This window comes from Ochotona curzoniae, unplaced genomic scaffold (genome assembly GCF_017591425.1).
Source record: "Ochotona curzoniae isolate NIBS_2020 unplaced genomic scaffold, NIBS_Ocur_1.0 contig_66, whole genome shotgun sequence".
Lineage (NCBI taxonomy): Eukaryota > Metazoa > Chordata > Mammalia > Lagomorpha > Ochotonidae > Ochotona > Ochotona curzoniae.
In genome coordinates, this window is record NW_024466512.1 from 11,285,147 (window position 1) to 11,312,771 (window position 27,625).

The 27,625-nt window shown below is 34.6% G+C and overlaps 1 protein-coding gene across 1 annotated transcript in view; it reads right to left on the reverse strand.

Annotated features, from left to right (window-relative positions):
• ATRNL1 (attractin like 1) overlaps positions 1 to 27,625 on the reverse strand; it is a 538,040-nt gene that overhangs the window by 356,877 nt on the left and 153,538 nt on the right. Inside the window, exons 19-21 of the mRNA XM_040992049.1 lie at positions 15,512 to 15,649; positions 7,056 to 7,149; positions 540 to 592 (exon numbers count right to left, since the gene is read on the reverse strand). Coding sequence (XP_040847983.1) covers positions 540 to 592; positions 7,056 to 7,149; positions 15,512 to 15,649 — 285 coding nt within the window. The remainder of the gene's footprint in view (positions 1 to 539; positions 593 to 7,055; positions 7,150 to 15,511; positions 15,650 to 27,625) is intronic.

A 27,625-nucleotide genomic window follows, 5' to 3' on the forward strand; every position in this document is an offset into this window, starting at 1 on the left:
TTTCCAAGAACAAATGAACAAAGGGTTGAAAAACGTGGAAAAACCAAAGCTTCAGCCCACTGGGGGAATGAAAGCTGATACACAATTTAGAAACAGGACAGCTGTCTTTAAAAGTTACACAGACGTTCACCATAGGATCATGAGCCAACGGAAGTATCCTTTGATACAAATCACTGCAGGTTTTTTTTTTTTTTTGGTAATGCACAAAATTAAACCCTAGAAAAACTGTACCATAAAATTCTATTTGTTCAAAAACTAATCATAAGCAAGAAGATTCCACTTAACCATCTAAGTGTATTCAAGGTCATATTTTGATATATGTTCAGGCTAAGAATAGCAAAAATATAAAGAATAGGAAAAAAATGCACCAAACGCAAGAACCCAACAAAATGGTGTTGCCTTTTCTGAAAAAACATAGTTAGCTGCATTATAATAATTAGGAAATGAAAATTATAAGGATAATTTTAGTTATTCAAGACAATTCATTTTCTAAAATTAAAAAAAAACTAATTAAAAAATTTTTAAATGCAAATACTTACAATAACATGTGCCTCTAAGTGGATTGCCAACATAGCGATTTTCAGAGTCGCATCTGTAGGAAAAAAACTCATTTAAACAAATGCAACTTGAAACTTGTTTTTCCTCATGACAAAAGAGTACAGTCCACATTAAATATCTCAAAAACTGTCATTAATTGAATTTTAAAACTCAGTTTTCAAAGGGCCACTGCTTGGTACAGTAGGTTAAGCCTCTGCCTTTCATGCTGGCATCCCATCTGAGCCCTAGAGGAGTACTGGCTGCCCACTTCTGGTCCAGCTCCCTGCTAGTTCCAAGGGACAAACACCAGCAGGTGGCCAAGTGGCTTGGAACCCAGTCACCCACATGGGAGATCAGCATCCTGGCATCCATCTGGCCCAGGCCTAACCATCTCAGTTATTGGGAAGCTGAATCAGTGTATGAAAGATATCTCTCTGCATCTCTTTCTCTCTCATTCTCTTCCGCAACTCGGGCTTTCAAACAGATAAATAAGTCTTAACGGGGGAAAAAAAGACAACTAAGCCTTCAAATGGAAATAATTGTGGAAAACCTGCATCTGAACATGAGTTAAAAAAAATGGATAGGAAGAAAATAAAGATACACAAAAGAATATTAGGTACATCCAAGGTAGATGAGATCAGATTATAAGCTTTGATATGTTTACCATTTGTTAATAAAATGAGAAGTTGAAAGTGTGAATAGAGATACAGAAGATATTAAAAAATAAAAATTTCACAATCCATATTATTTCCTTGCTATTTCTGAGCTTTGAAATTAATGTATCTGAAATTATCCAAGCCCGCTAAAACCTTGACTACACTTTCAAGTGGGTGGCACAGCAATTGTCATTCACTTCCTAACTGGTTGAGAGACTACCAATGGGGAACATTTTCCCTGCAAGTTTCCACGCAGACAAGAAGGGACCAGGGCACGCCGGGGATCCCAAGACCATCCTGAAAACCTAGGCTCACCGCCCTCTGCTTTCAAGAGGCACCGCATCTGCTGATCCTCTCGTGGGAGCCGCTTTCCATTTCCACGTTCACCCGGTCATTTTGCAAATAAAACTGCTGTGCCTGTAGCTTTTTATTTCTACACTGACCTGAGGGAAGAGCCCACTAAGGTTTTCTGGTGATACTGTCCCTTTCACCCTCCCTGGACTCCTAGTTTTTACACCAATTAATTCTAAAAAGATTTTTATATTGTTGGTACAGGGCTGTAGCACATTAATTCTCTACCTCTGGTGCCAGAATCCCCACTGGGCAACGATTTGTGTTCCTCCTGCTGCTCAACTTCGGATACAGTTCTCTGTTTAAGGCTTGGGAAAGCAGCCAGCAGAGGAAGGCCCAAGTCCCCGGGCCCTGCAACCACACAGGCGATACGGAAGAAGCACCTGACTTCAGACTGGCCCAGCCCGGACCATTGCACACATCTGTGGAGTGAAGCAGCAACGAAAGCTCGCACTCATTCTCGCTGTCTCTCCTCTTTCTGTAACTCTTTCAAACGAAATCAAATTTAAAAAGGTCTCTACAGTTGTTTAATACAGAAAAGCTTTAGATTTCTCTAAACAGTCAGATCGAATAAAATAGATGCATATGAATTAAATTTATAAGATAAAAATTTTAATTTATGTAGGCAGCTTATTTCAAAAATAGAATATGAGACTTCTAACTAATGAATCTGAAGATAAATGTATCAAAATGCTTACTGCAATGGGACAAAATCATTGCTTTTTCAGAATCTTTAGAATACACATCTTTCACTCTGTTTCCAAAGTACAACTAACATGACAAGGTCAAACAGAGATACAGCACTATGTTTTTACATAATGCTATCGCATGGAACATACTGCAAAACTATATACATACCCCAAGATAACTGCATAAGGTGAGTTAATATTTAACTTACATTGAAATTTACAGAGGTAAGAGAAATCTATGAAATCTCTTTAGCCTTAGTAGATTTGATTAGTAAGGAGTAATTTAACATACATTATTTACTCAATACTAGATAATACATGTTAGATGAATCACTTAGTGAGAACATTCGGGTAAAAAATTATCTTACATGTTCAGTGCATTTGCTGTGTTTGCTAGTTTTTGTATTCATGCAACAAAATGAAGGATTATTCTAAATAATAAATTAGAAACATGATAGTCCCTTAAACAACTAACTCCGTGAAACAAAATCACTTTGTTTTCTACAATTCTCCAAATACTTCGTTTAAAATTCATGACATGGTTGTCTTCTATCCTTAAAGACTACCATATTCACCGTTGCTAAGCCAAGCACTTCATACACACACACACACACACACACACACACACACACACACACACACACACACACCACTGAAGGACTCATTTATATATGACATTCTGATTCAATCTATTGTGAAAAATAAATTTGCTTTGTTGTAAACGACTATCTCAATGCTCCCATTTACAGAGAAAAAATATTTAAAATAATATTCCCTATTTTTGTGTGTAAGACTTCCTGAATATCTTACACACTCAAATGGATGGTTTCAAAGAACCAAAGCAATTTAAAAACCCACTAATTTTCAAAAATGACAATCAATTTCAAATATACTTAGTTGATGACATAGCTCAAGAATAGAAAAAAAGAGACCCAACATATAATCTCAGTTCTCTAATTAGGAATCTTGTTTTTCTTTTAGTCTAATAATGTATACTGTATTAAAATTAAATCATATATTAAGTTGAAATTATTATATCTGTATATATCTTTAACACTTGAATGAAGAAATGTTATTGTCTCCAAAACATACATTTTCTCAGAAGAATGAAATTATATAATGTTATTTAGTGAGTAACTCTTGCTAATTTTAACACTAAGACTGGGATAACCCAGAAGCTCCACGGCTGATCCAACTCCTTGCTAATGGAAGAGGAGCCAAGTGTCTGGCCCTGTCACTGACAGTGGTTGACCTGGATCAGGCTTCGACATCCTGGCTTTGGCATGGCCCAGCCAGGCAACTGTGGCAAGCCAGGAAGTGAACTGGAGAAAAGAAGATCAATCTCTATTTCTTTGGCCCTCTCTCACACATTTTGGGGCCAAGACAGTGGCATAGCACACTAATGCTCCACAGGGAACACCAGCATCCCATATGGATATCACCTCATGTCCTAACTCCTCCACTTCCCACCCAGAACTCTACTGTTGGCCTGGAAAAGCAGCAGAATTGGCCCAAGTCCTAGGGACTTTGCACCCATGTGGGAGACCTGGAAGAAGCTCCTGGCTTCCGACTTCAGAAGGACTCAGCTCTGGCCATTGCGGCCAATTTGGGTGTAAACTGGTAAATGAAAGCCCTCTATCACTATCTCTCCTTCTCTTTCCATAAAATCTGCTTTAAAATAAATTTTTTAAAAGCCAGTGTTAAAAATATTCTCAGTTAAATTGTTACAACTCGAAAACATTAATTGTAATATACAACCTCTAAAGTATTTTGTATCAGTAATTTAGAGTTTTGTGTGTCTTCAAAATACACAATTATGAGTTGAATGTAAGTATCAATTATTGGCTTCAATGCCTTGCATTATTCAAAGAATTTTAAGCACCTAAGATATGCAAAACAAATTCTAGAAATAGGCTTAGCTCTCATATATTAAAGTTTACGGTTTAATTAATGCCTTAAATGATTGCTTGAAGACAGTCTTAAGAAATACTGTTATGTAACTATATAGCCATAGAAAAAATACAGAATACAGCATAAATAAAACCTTAGGTAAACAAAAAATTCAAATGCAAAAAATACCACATATTAGAGGAAAAAATGGGTTATTTCAGGGGTAACAACATGCTTCCTAATCATCAAGGAAATTCAAAACGCAATTTCATGAAGACTAAGCTAAAAATATTTCTTAGTTTTTCACATAAAAGAGTTCAAAGGCAAAACAAGGTCATTAGGAAATTTTAAAATATGTGATAAATTGGGACAAAATATTTGAACAGATTTCATTAAAAAGGACTAAAGCCATGATACTAGTAAATACTCTTTTAAAAACACAGAGAAGGAACCTTAACATTCTATATAAAATTGTCAAAAGATATGAACAGACAGTTTACTTTAAAAAGTATAAAGTTGCTCTTACACATGTAAAGAGAAGCTCAGCTTCACTCATAATAAGAAAAAATTGAGTTAAATTTGCATCACAGTATCAATCCTCCGCTTCAGCTTGACAAAATTTGAAAACAGCAATACAGGTGGAATTCTGGAATGGACCAAGTTACCACTTAGGATGTGTTTATCCTGTATCAGAGTACCTGGTTAGAATCCAGGCTGCTCAGCACTTCCGGTCTAGCTTCCTGCAAAAGGTCTGGGAGTCAGCAGATAATGCCTCAACTGCTTGATTCCCTGCTGCCTCAGTGGGAGACTGAGATGAAATTCCTGATGCTTGACTTGGGCCTAGCCCAGCCCAGCATACTGAAATTTGGAGACTGGACTCTCACAGAACAGAATCAATCAATCTTATTCTCTCTCTCTCTGACATTCATTTAAATAAACCATTTGAAAAAAATGCAAGTTGCTCAGCTTATGAGCCTGTGGATATACTGGTTTTCCAATACATGGCTAATAGTAATACAAAATTAGAAAATTAAGATGCAGGGAGATTTCTTGAATTTATTTAAAATTTATTTGTTTTTTCTGTGATGCAAATTTGTAAGTTTAGGGGATCATTCCTCCTCTTCCTCCTCACCCTTCTCCTTCCCAATATCCTCCTCCTCTCATTTGTTCACAAGTTATTAATAGCATAATTATTCATTTCATTGTTGCAAACTTAACTTTCTAATATATAAAATATATCATGACATTGCAAGTAAAGAAAAGTAAGAAAACAAAGTATCTCAATGTAAAAGTATACTTATACATAATAATGGGAATCCTACTATTACTTAAGAGTAAGGATATATGCTGTATACAGCCATTATTTCTGGAGAAATTTTTAACAAACATTTTTATAAAGATTCAATCCTTCAAAGTTGGAAATACAAACACACATATCCAAATTATACACAACATTAAATGTGCATTTATGAGAAAGAAGCCATATGTAAACACAATCATAAAATACTAACTCAACAACAAAAATGAACTAGAATTATTAATCAGGAAAAAGAGTATAATGAATGAATATACTATCATGCAATCACAGCATGAAATATTCTACAACAGCGAGAGGATCAAATTACAGCTACCTTGATGCAGCAACCTGAGTATCTCAAAATGATGTCAATTTAAAGACAATAGACACAAAAGAATAGAGTCAATACTGCACTCTGAATGGCTCTTTCATGCATCCAATACAGACTGAATGATCAAAAGTAGAATATAATGAGTTCACTGATGTTGCTGCAGATCATATACTGCAAGTCAACTATGTCAGTTTTGGGGTAAATACCAGAAAAAAGTCACAATTCTATAAAAAGAGTTGTTAAAAAAAAAGCCTTCGGTTTCATTTTGCACCATCTATGTAAGACCAGATTTTCTGAATGTATTGCAACCAAAGCATCATAAATAGACCATAAGCTCATATGTAACCATCCAGTTACATATCTGCCAGTGTCAGGTGCTAAAGGAATTTGTAAAAGTTTAAAGTAATGTCACCCTTCTAGCTATGTTTTTGCTATTTTAGGAAGTTAATCAAGCAGTTATTACTCAATGAAGTGTTATTTAACAGATTACAATTATTACATATAATCAAATATTTTTAAATGTCTCATTTAAAATTTCTAGTGCAGTAAATACTACTTAATGTAACTCACGTAACAATTTTTAAGTGTACAAATGAACCTCAACAACAAGACTTTTAGAACTACTAACAGGTTTCACTCAACAAAGACCAGTCCAAAAACAGATGGGTCAGTTTGAGACTTCTATCACCATGTGGATACCACATCGGAATTCCAGGTGCATGATGAAGAAAAAATAATTTAAATAACCTGCAACCACTAATATTAAAGTTAATTTTGGAGGGTAGGGAATACTTTAAAGAATAATAACTAAATGATAAAAAGACAAAAATGACTCAGAGAAGTAGTGAATGTGGAGTAACAAAAATAGTGGGTTCCTATTTTTGAAAAAAATGGAATTAAGAGGAAGATGAAATTAATAAATTATACTGCGTTAAAGGGATATAATTATCAGAATAAACCATGAAAATGAAAAAAAAAGACATGGATGAATTAGATTTTATAAGATATGGAGCAAAATCCTAAAGATAATACAGATGTGATACATAGGATATGGTTTCCATGAAAAATAAAACGCCCTTATTATTAAAAAAGAAAAACAAACCGAATCCTATTAGTACTGTTTTAAGGCCTACACAAAATTTTCATTTTGAAAGGTTTAGTTTTTTTAAGATTTGATAAGATGCAACTAAAATATCTTGTAATATCAGAATATTTTTCACTAAATATGAAAAATAAAATCCATAAAATTATCCCTTTAACACAAATTCACTGTATGAAAGTCCTAAAAAGTCGATTTTACTTACAATTGGCACTGATCACCTTTTATTCCTTTAGTTGTACAGAAACATTTTCCAGTGTGTAGATGACAAATATTTGCATGGCCACTGCATGTACAAGCTGTAAATCAAAACCAACATTAAAAGTGAGTTTTCTACATTGTTAAACATGCACATCATATTTTACTGAATTTATCTCCTTATTTATATATCATTTCTTCTTGCTATCTCAAAACCACAGTTATCAAATCTTATAACTTAATTTTAAAGGACTGATTTAGTTAGTTATTTGAAAAGCATAGAGAGATCTTCTGTTTCTCTTATCAGTGGCAGCAGGAGCCAGCGCTGGGCCACACCACAGCCTGGAGCTAGGACCTCCAGTTCTTCTCTCTCACATGGATGACAGGGGCCCAAGTCCCTGGGCCAGCTCCTGCAGTCTTTCCAAGCACATCCACAGGAAACTAGATCAGAAGCAGAACAGCCATGCCTCTGGGACACCAACATTACAAGTGGAGGATTCACCTGCAGCACTTCAATACTAGCCCCTAATAAATTGATAATTTTAAAAGATTTATCCATTATTTAAATCAAAATCACAGTTATAGACAGAAGGAGAGGGAGACCCAGGGGGAAGATTTTCTATTTGCTAGTTCATTCCCTAAACGACCAATATCATTGAGACTGAGCCAGGCCTCAGCTGGGAGTCAGGAACTCCATGCAGGTCTCCATGTGCGTGGCAGAAGTTCAAGTACTGTGTCCGTCTTCGGCTGCTTTCCCAAGCACAGCAGAAGAGAGCCAAACTGGTGGACAGGTGCAAGCTTGACGTGTGGTGCTACAACATTCAATCTGTAACCTACTTTTAAAGTGAAATAAGTTAACTTCCCTATAACTCTGAGACTCTTTAAAATAGAGTTCAGAGGTATCCTGAAGTCTACCACAGATATATCTCTTAATCTTCTTTCAGTCTCTTTTTTGGCTTGGCATTTCTCCAAATGAAATGTTTAATTAAAACAAAAGTTTTTTAGTCAAGCAGCTCAGCTTCCAAAGACACAAGTATAATCAATAACTATATAACCTTAGAAAATTTATTAACCTCTCTTGGCTTAATTTCTTCATCTGCCAAAAAAAGAATAGCACTTAGCTCTCAAGATAGATGTGATAATTAAATGAGATTATGTAATGGAGAATAGTTGACATATATGATACACGTAACATAACTTACACTATTGCTACTATTGATAATATGAAGACAACATATTTTGTATTAAAATACACATTTTATTCTTATGAGCTTCTAACATCATTTTTTCACACTTTTACAGGATAAATGTTCTTTTTACAAATACATGAAAAATTCTCTAGGATAGACATACTAGACCATAAAATAAGTCTTAACAGATTAGTTAATAAGTCTTAAAAGATTAGTTAATAAGTCTTAAAAGATTGAAATCATATTTTTTCTGAAAACAACAAAATGAAACAATTAACAGCAAACAAACTTGTGTTGGAACCTAAAAGCATTAAAAACATTTTTTTGATGAAAACATCAAGCTTCTTACTAAATGATTATCATTACTTTTGAAAATAATAGATAGCTATAGTGGTGAGCATTTAGCCCAGTCATTCAAAAGCTTAACTCTCACATCAGAGTATCTGGATTCAATTCAGAGCCCTTTAATCCAGCTTCACACCCCTGCAGATCTGGGAAGGCAGTGGGAATCGGTCAGGGAATTGTGTTCCTGCAAACACATGGAAGACCAGGACTGCGTTCTCAGTTTTAGCTCAGCCCAGTCTGCGACTGCAGACAAAACTACAAAACCAGAATGTCTCCTCTGTCACTCTTTCTCTTTTTCTCTTTCTCTTAAGTAAACAAATACAGACCTATAGATAAATAAAGTAAATGTGCACATATCCACATACATGTAAAATCATTATCAGTACTTCAAAGATTTCTAAGAACTGGCATTTTATTAGAAGAGATTTTTAATACAAAATTACTGATTTTGTGTCATATGCAGTACTTAAATAAATCTGCATAATTTTCCTTTACGTTTACAGAAAACAAGATATGAGAGCTATAAAATAAAGACAAGGTATACAACTGTAAAACAAAGGATACTATTATCAAACAAAACAGGGATATTAATCTATATTGGTAATATGTAGCTTCATAAATAATAAATGAATATATCATGAAATCTTTTAATATTTATCACCATAGTTTCATATTAACACTGTCTAATAAACAGAACTTCACTAAAATTACATATATTGAGGTTTTAAAGGTTGGATAAGCCTTTCATTTACCTTTAATAGCAAGACTAGGTAATAATTACGCTTACAGAGTTTTTTAAAGAAAGAATTATCATTACTTAGTAATTTCCGAAATGAAAAATGTGTTAAAATGTACTTTCTGTGAGATCATTTTCTGAAAACTCCCTTGTGGCATTGTACTTCAGGATAAAACAGCACAAATGTATTTTAAATTCAATTGTTGAAAATTTATACTTCATGACAGTCTTGAAATTATTCTGCTGTTGTCAGCATTTGAAACTATGTTTTTATGCTGAATAAGCAGATATGAAATCATCATACAGTGGCCTCCTGTTTAGAAAATTTTATAATATGATAATTTTATAGCCTAGATATACACTAGAGAAACATAATATGGTCACATGTTACTTTTGTTCCCTTAAAATATAAATTTGTAATAGCAAATTATAAGCAAAACTGAATAAAGACTTAACAGATGTTATAAAGATTATTCAATAAAGTTATCTCCAAAATAAATGCATGTTACAAACGTTGAACCAAAAAGTAATTCATTCACAGTGCTGGTTTCAAAGTCAGCTTACATTCTAATATTCTTTCATTGCTATGCCATTGTTTTCTGTTCTAGACATATAACAATAATCTCTGGAGACTGGAAGACTAAACTGACTTAATTTTGCTGGTATTCTTCCAGCATAATTAATGAAATTTAATAGATATGTTATAGATTATATTTCAAACATAGTTAAATTTCTGGCAAAGATAAATTTGTAAACAGCAACATAGTGTAAAATTCTATTCTTCAGAACTAACAAACACCCATTTTGCAGCTATAAAACAGATCCTGAAGAGACCCTAATCTCAACTCCAGCCAGCCTGTCGTAAACTAGGAACATCCCAAATACACCAGGAATTGCTAGATTTCCTCAATCTGTGGCACTGCAAACGGTTTGCAAGATTCACTCCTACAGCAGATCCTGAGAGAACCCCAGATCTTAGTCCTGGCCCCTCTCAGCTGCAGGTGACAAATAGTTCTGCCCAGCCAAAATCCTATAATGAGACCAGCCTTCTGAGTCTCCAAGAGAAGCTTATCAACTTTAATCCCACAGTGGATCCTGAAAGAACCTTGGATCTCAGGCCAGAACTCTTGCTTCTGGGCAAGAAGCAGTGCTGTCCTCCTGGGAATCCAGAGAGGTACAGCTGTCACTGTCCTTGGGCACACTGTGGATCTTTGAATAGCCTTACAAATCAACTCAAGCCCTACGCTATCGTGGTTCCAGAAAAGGCTTACATGCTCATGAATCCATCAGGAAACACATCTCTGTTAGCCTGGATGAAATACTGAAGATGCTGTACTTGGCCATGGACCCTGAAACAATCCAATGAGTTAGTGCTAGCCCTTTTAAGACTAAGAATCAGGGTCTGCCCAGATCAGCAGGGGAGAGTGTTCTAGCTCTACAGAAATTAATAGTCCACATATCCAAGAAAAACTAGAAACTGAAGAGAATTACATAAATTATAGCATTTCATCCTTATTTAGTTTATATATAACTTTTGTTACCATTGATCAATGCAAATCTATGTAGAAAATATTGGGTTACTGCTCAATAAGAGTTAGGAGTTGAGTAAAATATCACTTATAACTATTAAAGGCAATCTTCATTCAGAGGAAATATAATACACATGCTGAAACCAATACTGTTTCACTATTATCTATATTATTGAGAAATCAAAGAAAACAGAAAAACCAAAACTAAAAAGAGAAGGCCATGTTGTGTCTTCTAAAGTGAACACATTTGTTGACGAAGGAAACTAGCTAACTAGTCCAGAAACATTTTTTATTTTAATTAACATGAAAATGAGAAAAACAAATCACACAAATAAAAATTTGTTTATTCTGGCACGAATAAAATGTTAACTATGTGCCAAGCACAATGTTACTGCCTAAGATAAAATTTTCCCATCAAGAAATTCACATGGAACCCGTCGCTATAGCCTAGTGGCTAAAGTTCTTACACTGAATGTGCCAAAATCCCATATGGGCACCAGTTCTAATCCCAGAAGCCCCACTTCCCATCCAGTTCCCAGCGTGTGGCCTGGGAGAGCAGTCAAGGACAGTCCAAAGTCTTAGGACCCTGCACCCACGTGGGAGACCTGGAGGAAGTTTCTGGCTCCTGGCTTTGCATTGGCTCAGCTCTAGCCATTGCAGCCACTTGAGGGGTGAACCATCAGACAGAAGATCTTCTTCTCTATCTGTCTGTCTTTCTAACAAAAATAAATAAATCTTAAAAAAAGAAATTCACTCACTATCAAAATAGCGAGGTAGATAAATGATGACTTAGCAACAACCCAGACATACTTTAAGTACTTTATACAATACTTAGGATTACTTTAAAGTTTGTGTTTAACATAAACTGCAAGTAACTATTAGCTGTATTTTTATTATAGTGCTTGGAGCTAATAAGAAAAATTGCACTGTCAAAAATGTGAAATACAAAGATGTAAAACAAAAATTTAACAAAAAACACAGTAGGAGAGTAAATGAGAAAAAATTTTTGGAGGTCAGAGAATAGAGGAGTTTGTTATCTATTTCACAATTTGCAGGTAGAAGCAAGACATTATATACAGGAAGGGCATTCATACATAAATTCAACAAATAATAGTGAGCACCAAAATCACTTGAAGTAATCTGTTAACATACAACAGCAACAGAAGACAGGCCACGGAGACCTCAACTAACAAGCCCAATGAAATGTACAGAAGAGAACTGGACATCCTGCTGTCTAGCTGGAGGAAGACTGGGAAGGAGGGTAAGTGTTGAAGAAAAAGGGAAAAATCCAAAGTAACATTGAAACCAAATCTAAGAAGCCAGAAGTGTTTTTAAGCAATAATGTGACTGTATTCAATTTTTGAACTAATTTGAAGAACAGCAGACCTTATAAGGAAACATTCAGCAAGAAGCTGAAAAGCTGTGAGTTTTGTAATAAAATAAGCTATACTGCTAAATAAACACTGAACTGGGTTTTTATATACTTCTTTTAAAATCTAAAAATCTAGTCACTAGAAGTACACTAAATCTGTTTATATTTTATAATATGAGTAACTTTAAATTTACTTTTTTTTAAATTTCATTTTACGACACAGTTGCATCGGCTCTGGGATTCCCCCAACCCCTCCCCCCACACTGAATTCCTACATATTGTTATAGTAGCACAGTTCATATCCAGTCATGATTCCTTCATTGTGGGCATGGACCACGCAGATTTCCAGCATCCCACTGTCCAGATAAATTCAACAGTTGCACTGAGAGACCATGCCTGGCCTGAAAGTGGAGCTAGCAGAATGTCATCCCCTCCAATGAAAAGCCACAACACAACTTCAACAACAATTTACAACATCATAAAGTTAATTAACCTGGTATTGAGTGACCAATACGCTAGAAAATGCAAGTTCTCAACCACATCCTGTAACTACTTCATCGACATCTCAATTTTAGTATGTACACAACTGGTTGCTATAAACCTTAAAATGGTTTTCATTTTTATATTTAGCAGCTTATAATATTCAGGTGTGATTTTTACTGAAGATTGCGAATTTTAGGATAGCCCAAATAGGCTTTTTACTACTACAATTATGCCTATGGATATTGTGAATAGTAAAAATAGTCTCACAGTAATAGCTAGCACCGGAGAATTAACAAAAGAAACATTATTTCATATGTAAGAAAGTCACTTAATCTCAGAGTTATAACACAAAGTTTTTAAACCTGCATTTTGCAGGGAAGAAACTGAGACATTGCAAGTGTAATTCACCAAGTGGCAACGGTGTTGGCAGGATATCAACTCAGGAAGCACAGTTCCAGAGTCAAAGCTCCAAACACAAGGTTATATTCTCTGACAGCTGTACTACTATAGCAGAGAATATGGTATAGAATACACAGAGCATAGTACAGAAAATGGTACAGAATATAGTACTGAATATGGTTCAAAATATAGTAGCTGCTATGCATACATTAAGTTCCAGATCAAGTCTGGTACAGAAAATCTTCTTGAACATTAATGAGAAAATAATTTTAATAATAATTTCAGAAATCACTTACAATAATAGCCTAGCCATATAATAACCACATGACACATCCTAAGAGCAATCTGAAAAATTCAAATGTACATGTATATACTATTAACAAAAATTTTTAAATATTTTTTAAAAGCTTAAGTACCTAAATACTATATAACTGCAATATATTTGAAGCCTCACCATTCAAATGTGAATGTTTCCCTTTTATTCCTTAATGTAATTATGTATTAAATCTTACTGTGTGTATTTAATGGTGAAAATATAGGCTTTCCTCATAAAGGAGAAATAAAAGTGAGAAAGTTGAACAGAGTTTGTATTTGCTGTTTTGTAAAAAAAAAAAAAAAAACAAGTTAGCCTTTACTACACTAAAAAAGATGCAACAGATTGACTTTTTTTTTTTACTTGGGTGGCTAATGTGATCATGACTTTGACATAGAAAATGACCACATAAAATAAATAGATGGAAAATTATTATCTGGTCTAGTTCAGGAGTCACTGAAACTAGCAGGAATTATTTAAAGCCTCATAAACTGCCAGAAAACACAAAACAGTGAGGAACACAGGCATGTGTCTCATCATATTTAATTTTCCATTGCATTGTGTGTCGGGTTGCCAGGTACATAATGTCAGCAACAAAAATTAATGTGAAATAACTAAACCTCTCTTAAATCTACAATATAAGTAAAATTCCCAATGGGAGCACATTTTGAAAAGCTCTATGACTGTCAAAATGATAAAAATCTACCATACTAACATAAAGCATTTTGTAGCTAACACAATCATTCAAATGATCATGCTACATATTTTGGCAAAAAATAGTTCCCACTTTTGGTGGGAATGTAGGTTAGTGCAGCCACTTTAAAAATCATGATGGAGCAGGCCTTGTGCAGTAGCCTACTGACCAAAGGCCTTGTTTAGCACATGCCAGGATCCCATATGAACACTGGCTACGGCTCCATGAAGATCTTCCTCTCTTCTCTCATCCTTTGTATATCTGACTTTCCAACAAAAATAAATTTAAAACAAGGAAAAAAATCAGGGTGGAGAGTGCTAAGACAACTGAAAATTGATCTACTGTATGACCCAGCCATGCCATTCCTGAGAATATATCCAAAGAAAGTGAAACCTGCACATGAGAAAGTGACCTGCAACCCTATGTAGATAGCACAATCCACAATAGTGAAGACACAGAAATAGCCCAGATGCCCATCGAAAGAGGAATGAAGAAACGCTGGAACACTTACTCCATGGAATACCTCTCAGCCATTACAAAGAATGAGATTGTACCACTTACAACAAATTGTTCTTGACTAGAGAACATCATGCTCAATGAAATAAGTCAATCCCCAAGGAACAGATACCATCTGTTCTCAATGACATAGGTAACCTTCAGGCAAAGTACAAGACAAATAGCTAGATAGGTAAATGTGCATATAAATATATTCTCATAGATGAAAATATAATGGAGACTAGCGAACAGAGAAGTGAGGGTACACTGCAGTACACATCTCGACTTCCAGATAAAAGGAAAACTGGTAATGAAATTCGTTAAATTTACCTTGACCATAGGATACAATTGCCTATACCTACAATGCCATGATAATAACAGAATGTTCCACTTATGATTGCTGCTGAAGGACTATGCTATTGTGATTATATAGGGAAAAGTAAAGTGGTGGAGGGAGAATGCAGAGAGAAAAAGGAGAGGGAGGGAGGGATTCCTGAACCTAAATGTGTATCATGGAAAACAGTAATAATAAAAAAGAAATACATCATATTTATTAAAAATTGTACCTGAAAGGACATAAAAATTTAACCAGTGAATGGCTTTCCATATTTCTCAAAACACATTAAACAAGAAAAAATATCTTACAATCTTATATTTGCCCAGTATTTAGAATATTACAATCCAACAGTAAAAAAAAAAAAAACACACACACACAATTATAGGTAACTTTTCAAGTATCTGTATTAGCTAAATTTCCTATGTTAAACAGACATTCATTTTGAGATTAGAAAAAGTAGCACTTTTAACACAAACACATGGCAGAATTGTTAGCGTAGATTTCCCAGACCTTTCTCAATTTTCTCTCTTTCTGCAGCACAAAGCTCTCAGAATAAGAGATGATACTCACCTGTGCACTGTCCGCCATTGGTCGGGTCCCCATAATAACCTGGCATACAGTCTTGACACTGCTTTCCTGTCGTAAGATTTTTACACTGTTCACATACATTAGTATTGATGCAAGTGCTATGTCCATTGCACTGGCAAGCTAAAGAAAACAGAAAAGGGATTAACAATATCTAGGTACAATTTTCATTGTGACAGCTATCAAGACAAAGAATTTGCTTAAGTCTAGATTACAGAAAAGTTCAAAAGGCATTTCAAATTTTTTAATATACAGAAAATTGCAGCTCAAAGAATACAAAACAACATACATCATTCACAGCATGTTGAAGTTTTACCTTATCCTATATAAAAAGCAGTAGAAAGAAAATAAAGTGAAATCTAAAAGTTATAGATAATGAGGTAACTGCTTTAAATATAATCCTTAAAAGATTCAGGTAAATGGGGCCAGCACTGTGACACTTTAGGTAATGCCACTGACTTAGCTATGCCAGCATTCCGCCTTGGTAACAGTCCATATCCTGGCTGCTCCATTTCCTACACATTTTCTTGCTAAAGGCCTCAATAAGCAGCAAAAATTGACCTGAGTGCTTGAGCCCCAGCACCAACACGGGACACCAGGATGAGGCTCCCGGCTCACGGATTTGGCCTGACCCAGGCCCGAGTGTTGTGGCCATTTGAGGAGTGACCAGATGGAAGATTCTCTATGTGTTCCCCTCCATATATACACCTCTGATTTTTCAAGTAATTAAATATTTTGAAAAACAGTCATGTGAATATTTCTCTACTAAGCTCAATAAAAAAAAAACTAAATAAGTTAATGAAGAATTTTTAATTATATCTTGATTATATTTACAGATAGAAGTATCAATAAATACAGAAAACTGCATGGCAATAGACACCTACCTCATGAAAATCAGCTAGGATTAAAACTAACAAAACTATTGCTTTCAAGTCAATTTGCATAAATGGATATTTTCTATAGGCTTGGAAAGCTCAAGGCTTAACTAAAGTTCTAGTTAAACTTGAATAAAAATAAGAGTTAAAGCATGTGCTCCTTTTTAAGTCTTCTTAACAGATTTTCAATGCTTTGACATTAGTAATTCAGCAGAATCTGAAAATGTCATATTAGATATAAAATTAATATGTAAAACCACCTGGCTTTAGTATCTATCAGGCACTTAATGATGACTTAATTTGGTCACTGTCCAATCATTATCATCATCTTTATAAACATTTTCATCATAATTAAAACTCAGCAGCCAGCTCTAACTGAAGCATGTCTCTATCCAGGGAAAGCAATATTCAGACAATCAGAGCGGTTATCCGTTCCAGCTGGGCATGGTACATGCTGCACTGGTATGACCTGATATAACATCAAGTAAAAGCGTTACTCCTCCAAACACTGCTGTGTGGAGGCGACTATTAGAACCACTGTTACAATCAGGAAACCTGGATTATACAACTATCCAACATCACACAGCCAGTCAATAGTAGAAACAAACGTATAACCTGAAGTATGCATTAAATCCTACGTGAAACTGCCTCTTAGGTGGAAAATTTCAGGGCAGGAAGTTTCCCAAAAGGGTGCATAGGATCATTATTTAATGTAACAGCAACAGAGAAACAAATGAACAAAAATAGTAAAAACAAAGCAAAACAAAATAAAAACCTACTCGAAGGTATAAATTTTCAAAGGCATAAATCTACCCTAACAGAGTATCAAAATGAATATAAAATCAATGAAGTTATCACAGATGACAGAAATAATCTGTTTTCATAAACATAAAACCATTTTTCATAAACTTGAGAAATAGTTACATTATTTTCAAATTGTACTGCATTATGAAATAATTGGGAGACAATGACAAGGGAAAGTGATGTTACACAGGGATGTGAAGAATTACGCACATAAATATATAAATAAAGATACGGAAAAGTTACTGATGTTTAGTAACATTCTTCTGCATTATCAATTTTCCACAATGAGTATATTATTACTTTCATAAGAAAAAATAAAGATACATATTAAACGTATATGTTAAGTGAATACATCAATGACTATTTCTTCACAAAAAATCTAAACGATATCACTCAGCTAAAAATAAAATTTATTGAGTGCCCGCTACATGTAAAACCTTACCTGAAGATCCAAAATAAGAATGAATTAGTGTAGATACTTTAGAACATGTGCTGCTGAAGCCAGCACTAATGTAAGCACTTTATCAAGTTATGGACACATGGAGGAATAATCGTCAGACACAAAATATAAATTCCAGATATGATGTTTTGATTCAACACCTAACATCACCCTAGAATAGTATCCCTGAAATTATAAGGAAATTTTACATCAACAGCAGGAGTTTGTATATGGTGAGTACTACACTGACAGTACAAGAGAAAGATGGCCTGAAATAACCTCAGAAAAGTAAAAGAGAATCCCTGACATAAAGCTGCACAAGACCCCTTGCTGAGAGAAGTTCTGAAGACAGGATTGGTCATGGGGCAATCAGGAAGCCCACCACTGCAAGACCTTCACAGGCTTGCTGGGCATGTATTGCAAGCTAGCTGGATGCAGTTGATAAACCAAATAACATGAGTATAATTTAGACTCAACTGCAAGGAAAACTTCCAGTGGGGTAGGAGGAAAAAATGCAGGCCATTATCATTGCTTATAACTAACAGGGTATCAATGGCAAGAACAAAGCATGTCACAAAAAGTAAAACCTAGAAACAACAAAAGGATTTACCAGGAAGGCTGTGAGTGTTCTCTCTCCGTTACTATCAGACTGCTGATTCACCAGACCAGGCAACACAAGCGTCTAATAATTTTTCTATTACAGATCATTTCTTGAAAGTTTTTAATTTCAACCTAGCTATAAATTATGACAAAATTGAGAATACATACATTCTATTTTTCCTAAAATTCAAAGGCAGGCCATATGGTCTCTCATTAATGGAGACACAAACAGAAAAAAAATGTCAAAATAATGCATGACAAATTCAGAATCTGATATGCGAACAAAGTACAGAGCTTTGGAAAACATGTACTCTTTAAAACAGATCGTCGCAATTTAAACTATCAACATTTTCGATACATCTCAAAAATATAAACATGGAAATTCAAAGCCAAAAAAAAAAAAAACAAGTTTTTATCATAGGATACCTAAAAGAGAGAGAAACAGAGAATTATCACACTGCAGAAATGAATCACGGTTAAAACAAGAATAATAAAGCAAGTTTGAGCTTGTGCAAAGTCTTACTGTCCACAGGAAAGACAAGCAGAGGTAATAACCATGGCTTTTAAAATCCAACAGAGACAGTTCACTGGCAGTTGAAGGGAAGAGACTAAACTGAACCATGTTCAAAGAGTACCTACCAGCTACAGTCCCTATACAAAAGGTAAAGCCCAAAACGGTGTGAAAGAGTCTTACCACCAATGATTTATTCTAGCAAAAAAGTCAGATGGACCAGATTATTTAGTGACCAGAAATGCCAATTATCCACCCAGATGTTAATATAATTGTAATAAAAATTTGCATGATGTAAAAAATTTTTAAATGAAAGAACATGAGGTATATAGAGAAAAATCAAAAAAACACCTAAGTCCTATCAGTGATAATATTAAATTAAAATGCATCAAACAGTTAAACTAATAAACTTGAGAAAAAGATTAAACTATTATTTATAGCTAACACATTTTAAATTCAAGTCACATATACTGAAAGCAAAAAGACTGAAAAATGACAGAAGCAAGTACAACCATTTTGCAGTGCTATAGAAAAAAAACAGCTGAATACACTTTCGAAAAGAATATTGTTAGAAATAAATAAGGATATTTGTAGTGATAAAAGGGGACAAGCCATCATGAATAAAATTTACAAAAAATGCATCCATACCTGAGACTCAAAAACACTTGGAGCAACCACTTACAGAAAACAAGCTTCTACAGTTTCTAGGCTTGGAGTCAAAAAAGTACTTTCCCTAATCACAGCAGAATGAAATTAAAAATCAGTAACACGGGCCAGCACTGTGGTGTGGTCCGTGAGGCTGACACCTGCAACTGCTTTTATGTGGAAGATCTGTGGTAATTCAGGCATCACGTTCTCTCTCTAGCTCGCTCGCTTTCTCTCTCTTCTTCCCACCTCCCAAACTCCGTAACTCCGAATTTCTAATAAATAAATAAATATATAACATATATATTTTTAAATCAGTATCACAACATTTAATTACAGGAAAACCACAACTCTGAAACAAACCAATGGGTCAATGAAGGAACCACACAAAAATTAAAAATTGTATTCAGTTTAACCCAGATGAAAACAATACATCAGGACCTTTGAAATAGGATGAAATCACTAAGAAACAGTTACATCTGCAAAAGCGTGTATTTAAAAAGACGCAAAAGAAAGGTTACATTAGAAAACAATCATCCAAATTCTATGCTTCAAGAAATATAAAAAAAGAAGCAGATGAAACCCCAAGTAATTAGGGGGGCGGAAAGACCAATTGCAGCTGAAAACCCTACACCAACTAACCAGCTCAAACCAATCTGAATAACTGTAACCACATGAGAAAACAAACGAGAAACTGGAGTGTCTAATTCAATCTAGTATAAATGGATGAAACGGAGAATCATGCTGCGAATCATGTCATATAGTAAACATTAGGTGCTATGTAAAATAAAAACAAATAACTGGAAAACTGTTTACAAACAAATTAGAAACACATGCAGAAACAATTAGTGAACTGAATTATAGAGTAAATGAATTGCAAGGAACAAATATAAACAGCTGAAAGGAATAAAATTTGGTGGAGAAGGCATTTATCCTAGCAGTTAAGATGCAACTGAAGACACCTCCATCAGATTGAAACAGTAATAAAGACCCTTCAAAGAAAAAGTCCATGACAGTGAGTCATTCATTACTGCTCAACTCTACCGAACTTTTTAAATAATTAGTTCTAATTTTCTCAAACAATGAAAAATAAATGAAAGAGAGGAAACTGTCCCAAATTCTTCCTATGAGGCCAGCATCACGTTAATTCCAAAACCAAGAAATGGTACAACAAGGAAAGAAGTAGAGGCCAACACCCCTGATGAATATAGATGTGAAAACCATCAACAAAATGCTAGCAAATGGAATTAATTCCCGCTATGTAGGAATGCCTCAACATATGAAAATTAATAAATGTGACACATCATATTAACAAACTCAATAAAAACCATATAATTATATCAATAGACGCAGGAAAGCATTTGCTAACATACAACATCCATTCAAGATAAAAATCTTAAATTGAGTATAGAAGGAACATTAGTCAAGACAATATATGGCAAACACACAGCAGCATCATACTCAATGGGGAAAAATTGGAAATAGAAAACAGACTGGCACAAAGAGATAGAAATCATATTTGAGAAAACAACACCAGAAAATTTCACAACAGTAATGAGAGCTATTAGTAATGAAAACTACAACTCTGAATTACATGTACAATATTAAAGCTGTTGAAGTATAAAGATTACAAAATACATTAAAAATACTGATTTCAATGAGAAAAAAATCATAGAGGGATTCTCAAGAGAAACGGTTGACACCAAAAGAAAAATGTTCAAATTATTAAAGACCATACTTTGAGCTTAAAATGCTACATCTGACAAAAACAGCCTCTCCAAAATGAAGGCATACATATATGCAATAAAAAGCTTTTTGAAGTCCATTTTTTAAAGATTTGTATTTATCTGGAAGGCAGAGAGTCGGAGAGATTATGGTTCAGGTTTCAAATGGCCACAACAACTGTGGAGGGACCAGGCTGAAGGCAGGAATCAGGAACTCCATCGTGCCATCTCTGCCACGATCCCAGGCACCTGAACAAGGAATTGGAGCTGAACTAGAGCAGCCAGAACTCAGATGGGTCCTTGAATACAGGAAGCCAGTACCAGAGGCAGCTAGGCTGCAGTGCCAGCAACAATTTCTGAGATACTTTGAAACTAAAAATCTGACAAAGATATAAAAGTTGAATTAAAATGCAAAATAAATGAAAAATGGTGAAGAGAAACACTCAGAAAGAGAAGCAAACAACCAAGAAAAAAGAAAACTTTAAAACGAAATACTACAACAGTAGTTTAAACTCAAAACTAGCAATACTTTACTAAATCTAAATTGACTAAATGCCCTGATAAAAGATAAAAATTGTCAGACAGGACTTAAGAACAAAAAAGACCTAATGTGCTGTATACAAGAGACTCACTACACATAAAAACACGCAGAGACTTCCACTTCTGCCATGAAGGATTAGCCACTCCAATCATTTGATCTCCTGGCACCAACAGAAACTGAACAAACATAAAAAAACATCGACTTTCAAATACAGCAGGCTGCAAAGAGGCTGAGACTCCTAACTTTCCTGGCTCACTGCTAAGGCAGATCTGAGGATGCAGCCAAGGGACAGAAAGTATGAGGCCAGATATCTCTTTGCTGAGAAAACAAAGATCAACATTGATGGAAGCTGTGCTATACAGAGACTGTGGGCCATACTAGAAAAAGAACCACAAAATAATAAACAGATAAATCAAACAATACCAAACTTCAAAACAAGCTGGGAACAGTTTGTATTTCCATTTGCCAGATAAGAAAGAACTTCTTACAAATAAGGCATCATATAGAGTTGTTGGAAAAATACTACCTGAGTCAAGGGAATAAATTAGCGTTATTCTTACAGATTCTTTGGACACACACCGCAAGTACACCAAAAGCACTTTTTTTTATCATAAATATCTTAAGTCCCAAGTCTAAAACAAGTAGAAAAGAAGTCAAATACTAAACTAAAGGATTTCACAAAGCCAGGATACCACAAAGCCAGGATACACTTAAAGCTAGCATGATTACTGATGACCACCTCACCATTGTTGAATTGTCCCAACTCTCTGTTACATATCACACTTTTTCTTGCTCCGTTTTCTTTGACATTAGTCCTCAATTACTTCATCCCCTCTCTTTAGTACTAGCTGTGACTGTTATTTGATTTTTAATGGTTCAGATTATACATCTACAGAAGTAATTTACCCAAGGCAATAAAGGAAGGTTACAGATTTTAGCCACTTTGTTTCCCCTCTTCTCTAAATATCTGCATAATATTCATAGATAATTATAAAAAGTTCAAAACTGTCCCCAAACACTCTATGTGTAAAGAGGAGGAAAGAGAATTATCTATGCCCTCTCTAAAGCTTGTCTCTAACTCAAACCTTGTTAAAGGAAACTAAAGCTGGACAGTAGAGGTGAACAACGAATACTTATTCAGGAAAGATTGCAACACTGAAAGAGAACCTGCTTTATGACTTGCTTTAATTCCAGACACAGACAGGTGGGAATCTACAGTCAATAAATACAGTGGGGAATCAGCAGACAAAAAAGCTACACAAAGGAATCATCTAAAATAATGGAGATTCAGATTAAACCAACTTAATGGGATCATGGGAGGAAAGAATATAAATGGACACTTAGGTTGAAAGTTCTGGTTAAACCAACTTAGTTAATTTGGCTCTTAATAATAAACCCCAAGGTCTAACAACAACAACAAAAGAGGTGAGTGTTGGGTCAAGGAAACAGTTTATCATTTTCCTTTCTGAGACTACATCAAGCCTGAAGACACAGCCAAAAGTTTTTTAAGGCTTCCAGAGATCCAGAGTGCATCCCAATAATGGAAACAACTTGAAATTTAATTTAAAGTACTATTATTTCCAACAGACGTTTAACAATTTCCTCAACTTGGGCACTAGCCTCTTGTCATGTTTTTAAGCCCTTTCTGTGTTTCTCTTCATCCCTTTTCTTATCTCGACTCTACTCATTCCACCTACAAATTCCCATCCAATTTTTGCTTAGAACATATTTTAAAGTAATACATATTTAATAAGCAATACATATTTAATAAGTAATACATATTTAATAAGTGACACAATATTATGCCAAGTGCTGTTACACTTAAATATAGACAGCAGCAGTGATGAATATTATTACATGTAGTACATGTGCAAAAAGAAGATAATAAATAAACAAATAAAATTAAACCATAGAATATACTCAACTTAAAGAAAGGAATTGGAAAATTAAACAGCAACAAAAATAGATAGGAAATTTAGAAAACGAGCTTATAACTGAAGTAAACCAAACCATACTGATAACTATATCTAATATACAAAACCCAAACACTCTCACAAAGAGTACTAACACAGGCAGCTTATCATGTTAACAGAAAGACTTGATACTGCCATGAAACTGAAGGGAAAAGGAATCTACAAAGCTATTATTTGAAAATAATAAAAAAAAAAAGATCCAACATTCCTTAAATAATGTAAATTTCCCTGAAAAACACAGCAATATAATAAGACTGCAATACAGTTCTCCAAATAGAACGTACTCAAAGCAGCATTCGAGGTGTTTAAGAAACAATCCTAAGTAAACCCAAGTACTAAATATATAAATTGACCTAAAAGAGAAGAAATGAAGATTGACTAAGCTCAGAGAAGGATTTTTTTATAAATGGACAGTAAACTATGCAATGTCCACTGTACATAGGTAATCGTGTGCTTTTTATCCTCTCTTCTACCAACAGGCCCCTAGGTTGACTCTATACACAGTGCCGCAGTAAACACAGGGGTGCAGGTACCTTCTTAACATCACGGCGTCTCTTCCTTTGAATATACACCCATCTGGATATATACCCACATGGGACTCCTGGATCATACAACACTTCTACATTTGAGGAAACTCCATACAATTATCCACAAGGGTTGCCCCTGATATACATATGATATTCTAATTTTTAAAACTGCCTTTCCAAATTAAAACTTACCACCAAATAATAACACAGAGCGAGCCAGCACACAAATTCAGGATTAGTTTTTACTTCAGTGTTAAAACTGAATGTGAGCTGCTTGTATATTTTTAAGTTGTTCCAAAGGGATTAGGAAGAGAGATGGAGGAAAAGCGTGAAAAGCAAAGCAAACACGCCAAGAAAGAAAGAAAACTAGAAGCAGAGGAAGGAAGAAAACAAAGGAAGGAAGGAGAGGAACTTTTTATTTGACCCTCATGTATCTCATATTGTCTGAAATTTTTTGCATTTGGTCTATTATAAGAAATATTTGATGATTTCTAATTTAGATTAATATCCAATAGAGAATACAGTTATCTTATTTGGGATACATGAACAAAAGCACTCTAATAATAACTCAAACCTAGAAATTATCAAAATGTCTATTAACAGATTGATAAAGAATCTGTATGCCAGGCAAATGGATACTAAACAAAAAGAGAGACTAAACTACAATCTCATGTAACAGTAAGAATGGCTCTAACAGTGTCGACAGAAAGAAAACAGCTAAAAAATAGGGCATAATTATGATTAAATTTACCTAAAGTTCAAATCTAGAGAAAATATTTTACAATATTAAAAATAGCAAAGTGGTCACAAAGATGTGGAAGTGATGAACAGATCACCAGGGCACTTTTATGCCTAAGTTTTCTTAGATTATGATTATCTAAGATATTTTAAATATCTGTGGTTTTTATTTTCTCTTCATAATTTTTTTTCAATTTCACTTTTAAATGCATCCATTGAACTTCTATAAGAAATTGTTATTTTTAGACATTTATTTTTTATTTCTTCTAAAATGCTTTCAATTGTAATTTTTTCAACAATCTTAGATTTATGGAAGAATTACAGTAGTATGGAGCATGTTTAGGTACCATTCCTCAAATATTAGTACCCTCTAAAACCAAGTTACATGTACCAAAAAATAAGAAATTGACATTGGTGGAATGCTAGCAGGTAAGCTATAGATTTCATTTAGATTTCACCTAGCTTGCCACAAATATGCTTTTCTGTTTCACCATCCAATGCATGATATCACATTGATTTTAGTGATTCACTGAGGGTTCCTATGACCAATGATTCTTCAATCTTTATGCTGTAACTATCTCCTTTCAAGTGTACTGGTTAAGTGTGTTGCTGAATGTGCTGAATGTTCCACAATTTGTGGTTGCCTGATGTTTTTTCATGCTTATAGTATGTTTAAATGGATGAAAATATCATATAAATGAAACCTATTTATTTCATAGTCATAAACTTTTGACTACTCCCTTATTCATGTATATATACAAACCTATTCATGTCAACTTCTCTGTACAGATTAAAATAAACATGAATCAAAAATGCTGGTTAATCAGCCTCTAATCCAGCACCAGAAGGCTGACTACAGCCTTTACCTCTTACTTATTTCTTACTTCTTATTCTTACAGTGGATTATCTTCTTCTCATTAAATATAATTAACTGACAGATTCAAGTCTAATTTACACACTTTTGTTAGAATTATTAATCTGCATTTTGAGAAATATATTTGCAAAAAGCAATACAGTGCTAACGTGCAGGTTTTTTTCCTTACACTATTCAGTGAAAATATTGTTTTCCAAAGCTACTATATCAGCACAATGTGTGTGTGAGTGTGTGAGTGTGTGTGTGTGTGTGTGTGTGTGTGTGTGTGTGTGTGTGTGTGTAAAGAAAGAATCAGAGGAAGGAGGAGAAGTGAAGGGGGGAGAGAGATTATCATATTTGTAATACAGTTATATTCATTCTGCCCTGGGATCTCCCAACATTCTGGCTAGCTTGCTTTTAAATTCTTTGTAATAACAAGCTCATCGATTTATAAATCAACTACTGCAATACTATACAGAACAGTTCCACATCCCCTTGATATCAATCATTATCCCTGCTCCTGTCAAATAAGTTTTCAATTGCTACAGTTTTGTCAGTTTCAGCTTATCTCACAAATACAAAGACACAACCTGTAGTTTTTGGCTATGGCTTCTTCCACTAAGTAAAACACATGTAAGATTTAGCTTCGTTGTTGTGTAATTCAATACTTTGGTAACTTTAATTTAATTCATATGTAACACTCTTTGTAAGCAGATATTATTGCACCTTGTGCGGCATGCCCTTAGTTAATCATGTTTAGCGCTGCATATTTACAACTAGAAGTTCTGCAGGATCTCTCTAGCTTTCTGTTTCAGATTTTAAGCTGTCAGATAAAGCTATTCATCAGTCATGCTGAGAGCACCCATGCACTGAGGAGTTAACACACACGGGGGGAGCCACTCAGTCAACAGGGGTGAGAGCCAACAGATACACCAGCCTATCAGAAACTCAGAGGGATGACTTTCGCAGGGGCATTCCAGATGGTTCTTCACAGGCTCCCAAGGTGTCTGAGTCCCAACTACCCAAAATGGCAATCAGCTAAGTAACAGACTTAAGCATGGTTCTGGATTATGTTTGCAACTTACTCTATTTTCTCGCCTTTCCCTCCTAGTATCAGCTCCCGTATAAAGCACTCACCCAGAGCTTTGTATCAGAACTTCATCTCTTCCAAAAGACTCTCAACTCTGCTACCGTCAGGATTCATTCCCTCTACTTTAACAACTTGTTATTACTCGGTGAAGTCCTCGCCTTCCACACTATTTTAATTAACAGTTTATCCTCTTTCCTTCCTTCGTTTGATAGCACTAATCACTACCTAACTACATTTGTATATTAATTCTGGTAGTATCAGTCAGAATATAAGTTTCACAAATGTAATGATTTTAATCTAATTTGCTTATTGTGTCTCTTGCACTTAAAAAGTTCTTAGCACATAGTGTGCACTAAATGAACAAACACTGAATAAAATTAATTTTCAAACAAGCTGATTCTGTTCACTATAAGAGCACTGAAAAATTAAATAATCTCAAAATCTAAATGGTAAATAAATCCAGTAGCAGTTTTCAAAATAAGGCTTCGTAGCCCCACCTCAGACGTCATATACAACATCACCATATTCATTAAATGTGTCTGATAATTCTGAATTTCCCGAGAATTCTAATGTATGTTATAACACCATCAATAATAAAAGACTATGCTCTGCTATAAAGCAGAAAATTTACAAGAAGTTAAAATATTTTCTTCTTAACATTTCTTATAAAACTAAATACAACACTCTTTTTCCATAACTGTTGTTAGGCTGTTCAGTTATTTTAAACACAGCAGTGTATACAACAGAAATACGTACAATCTAAGAAAGGTTTTTTTTTT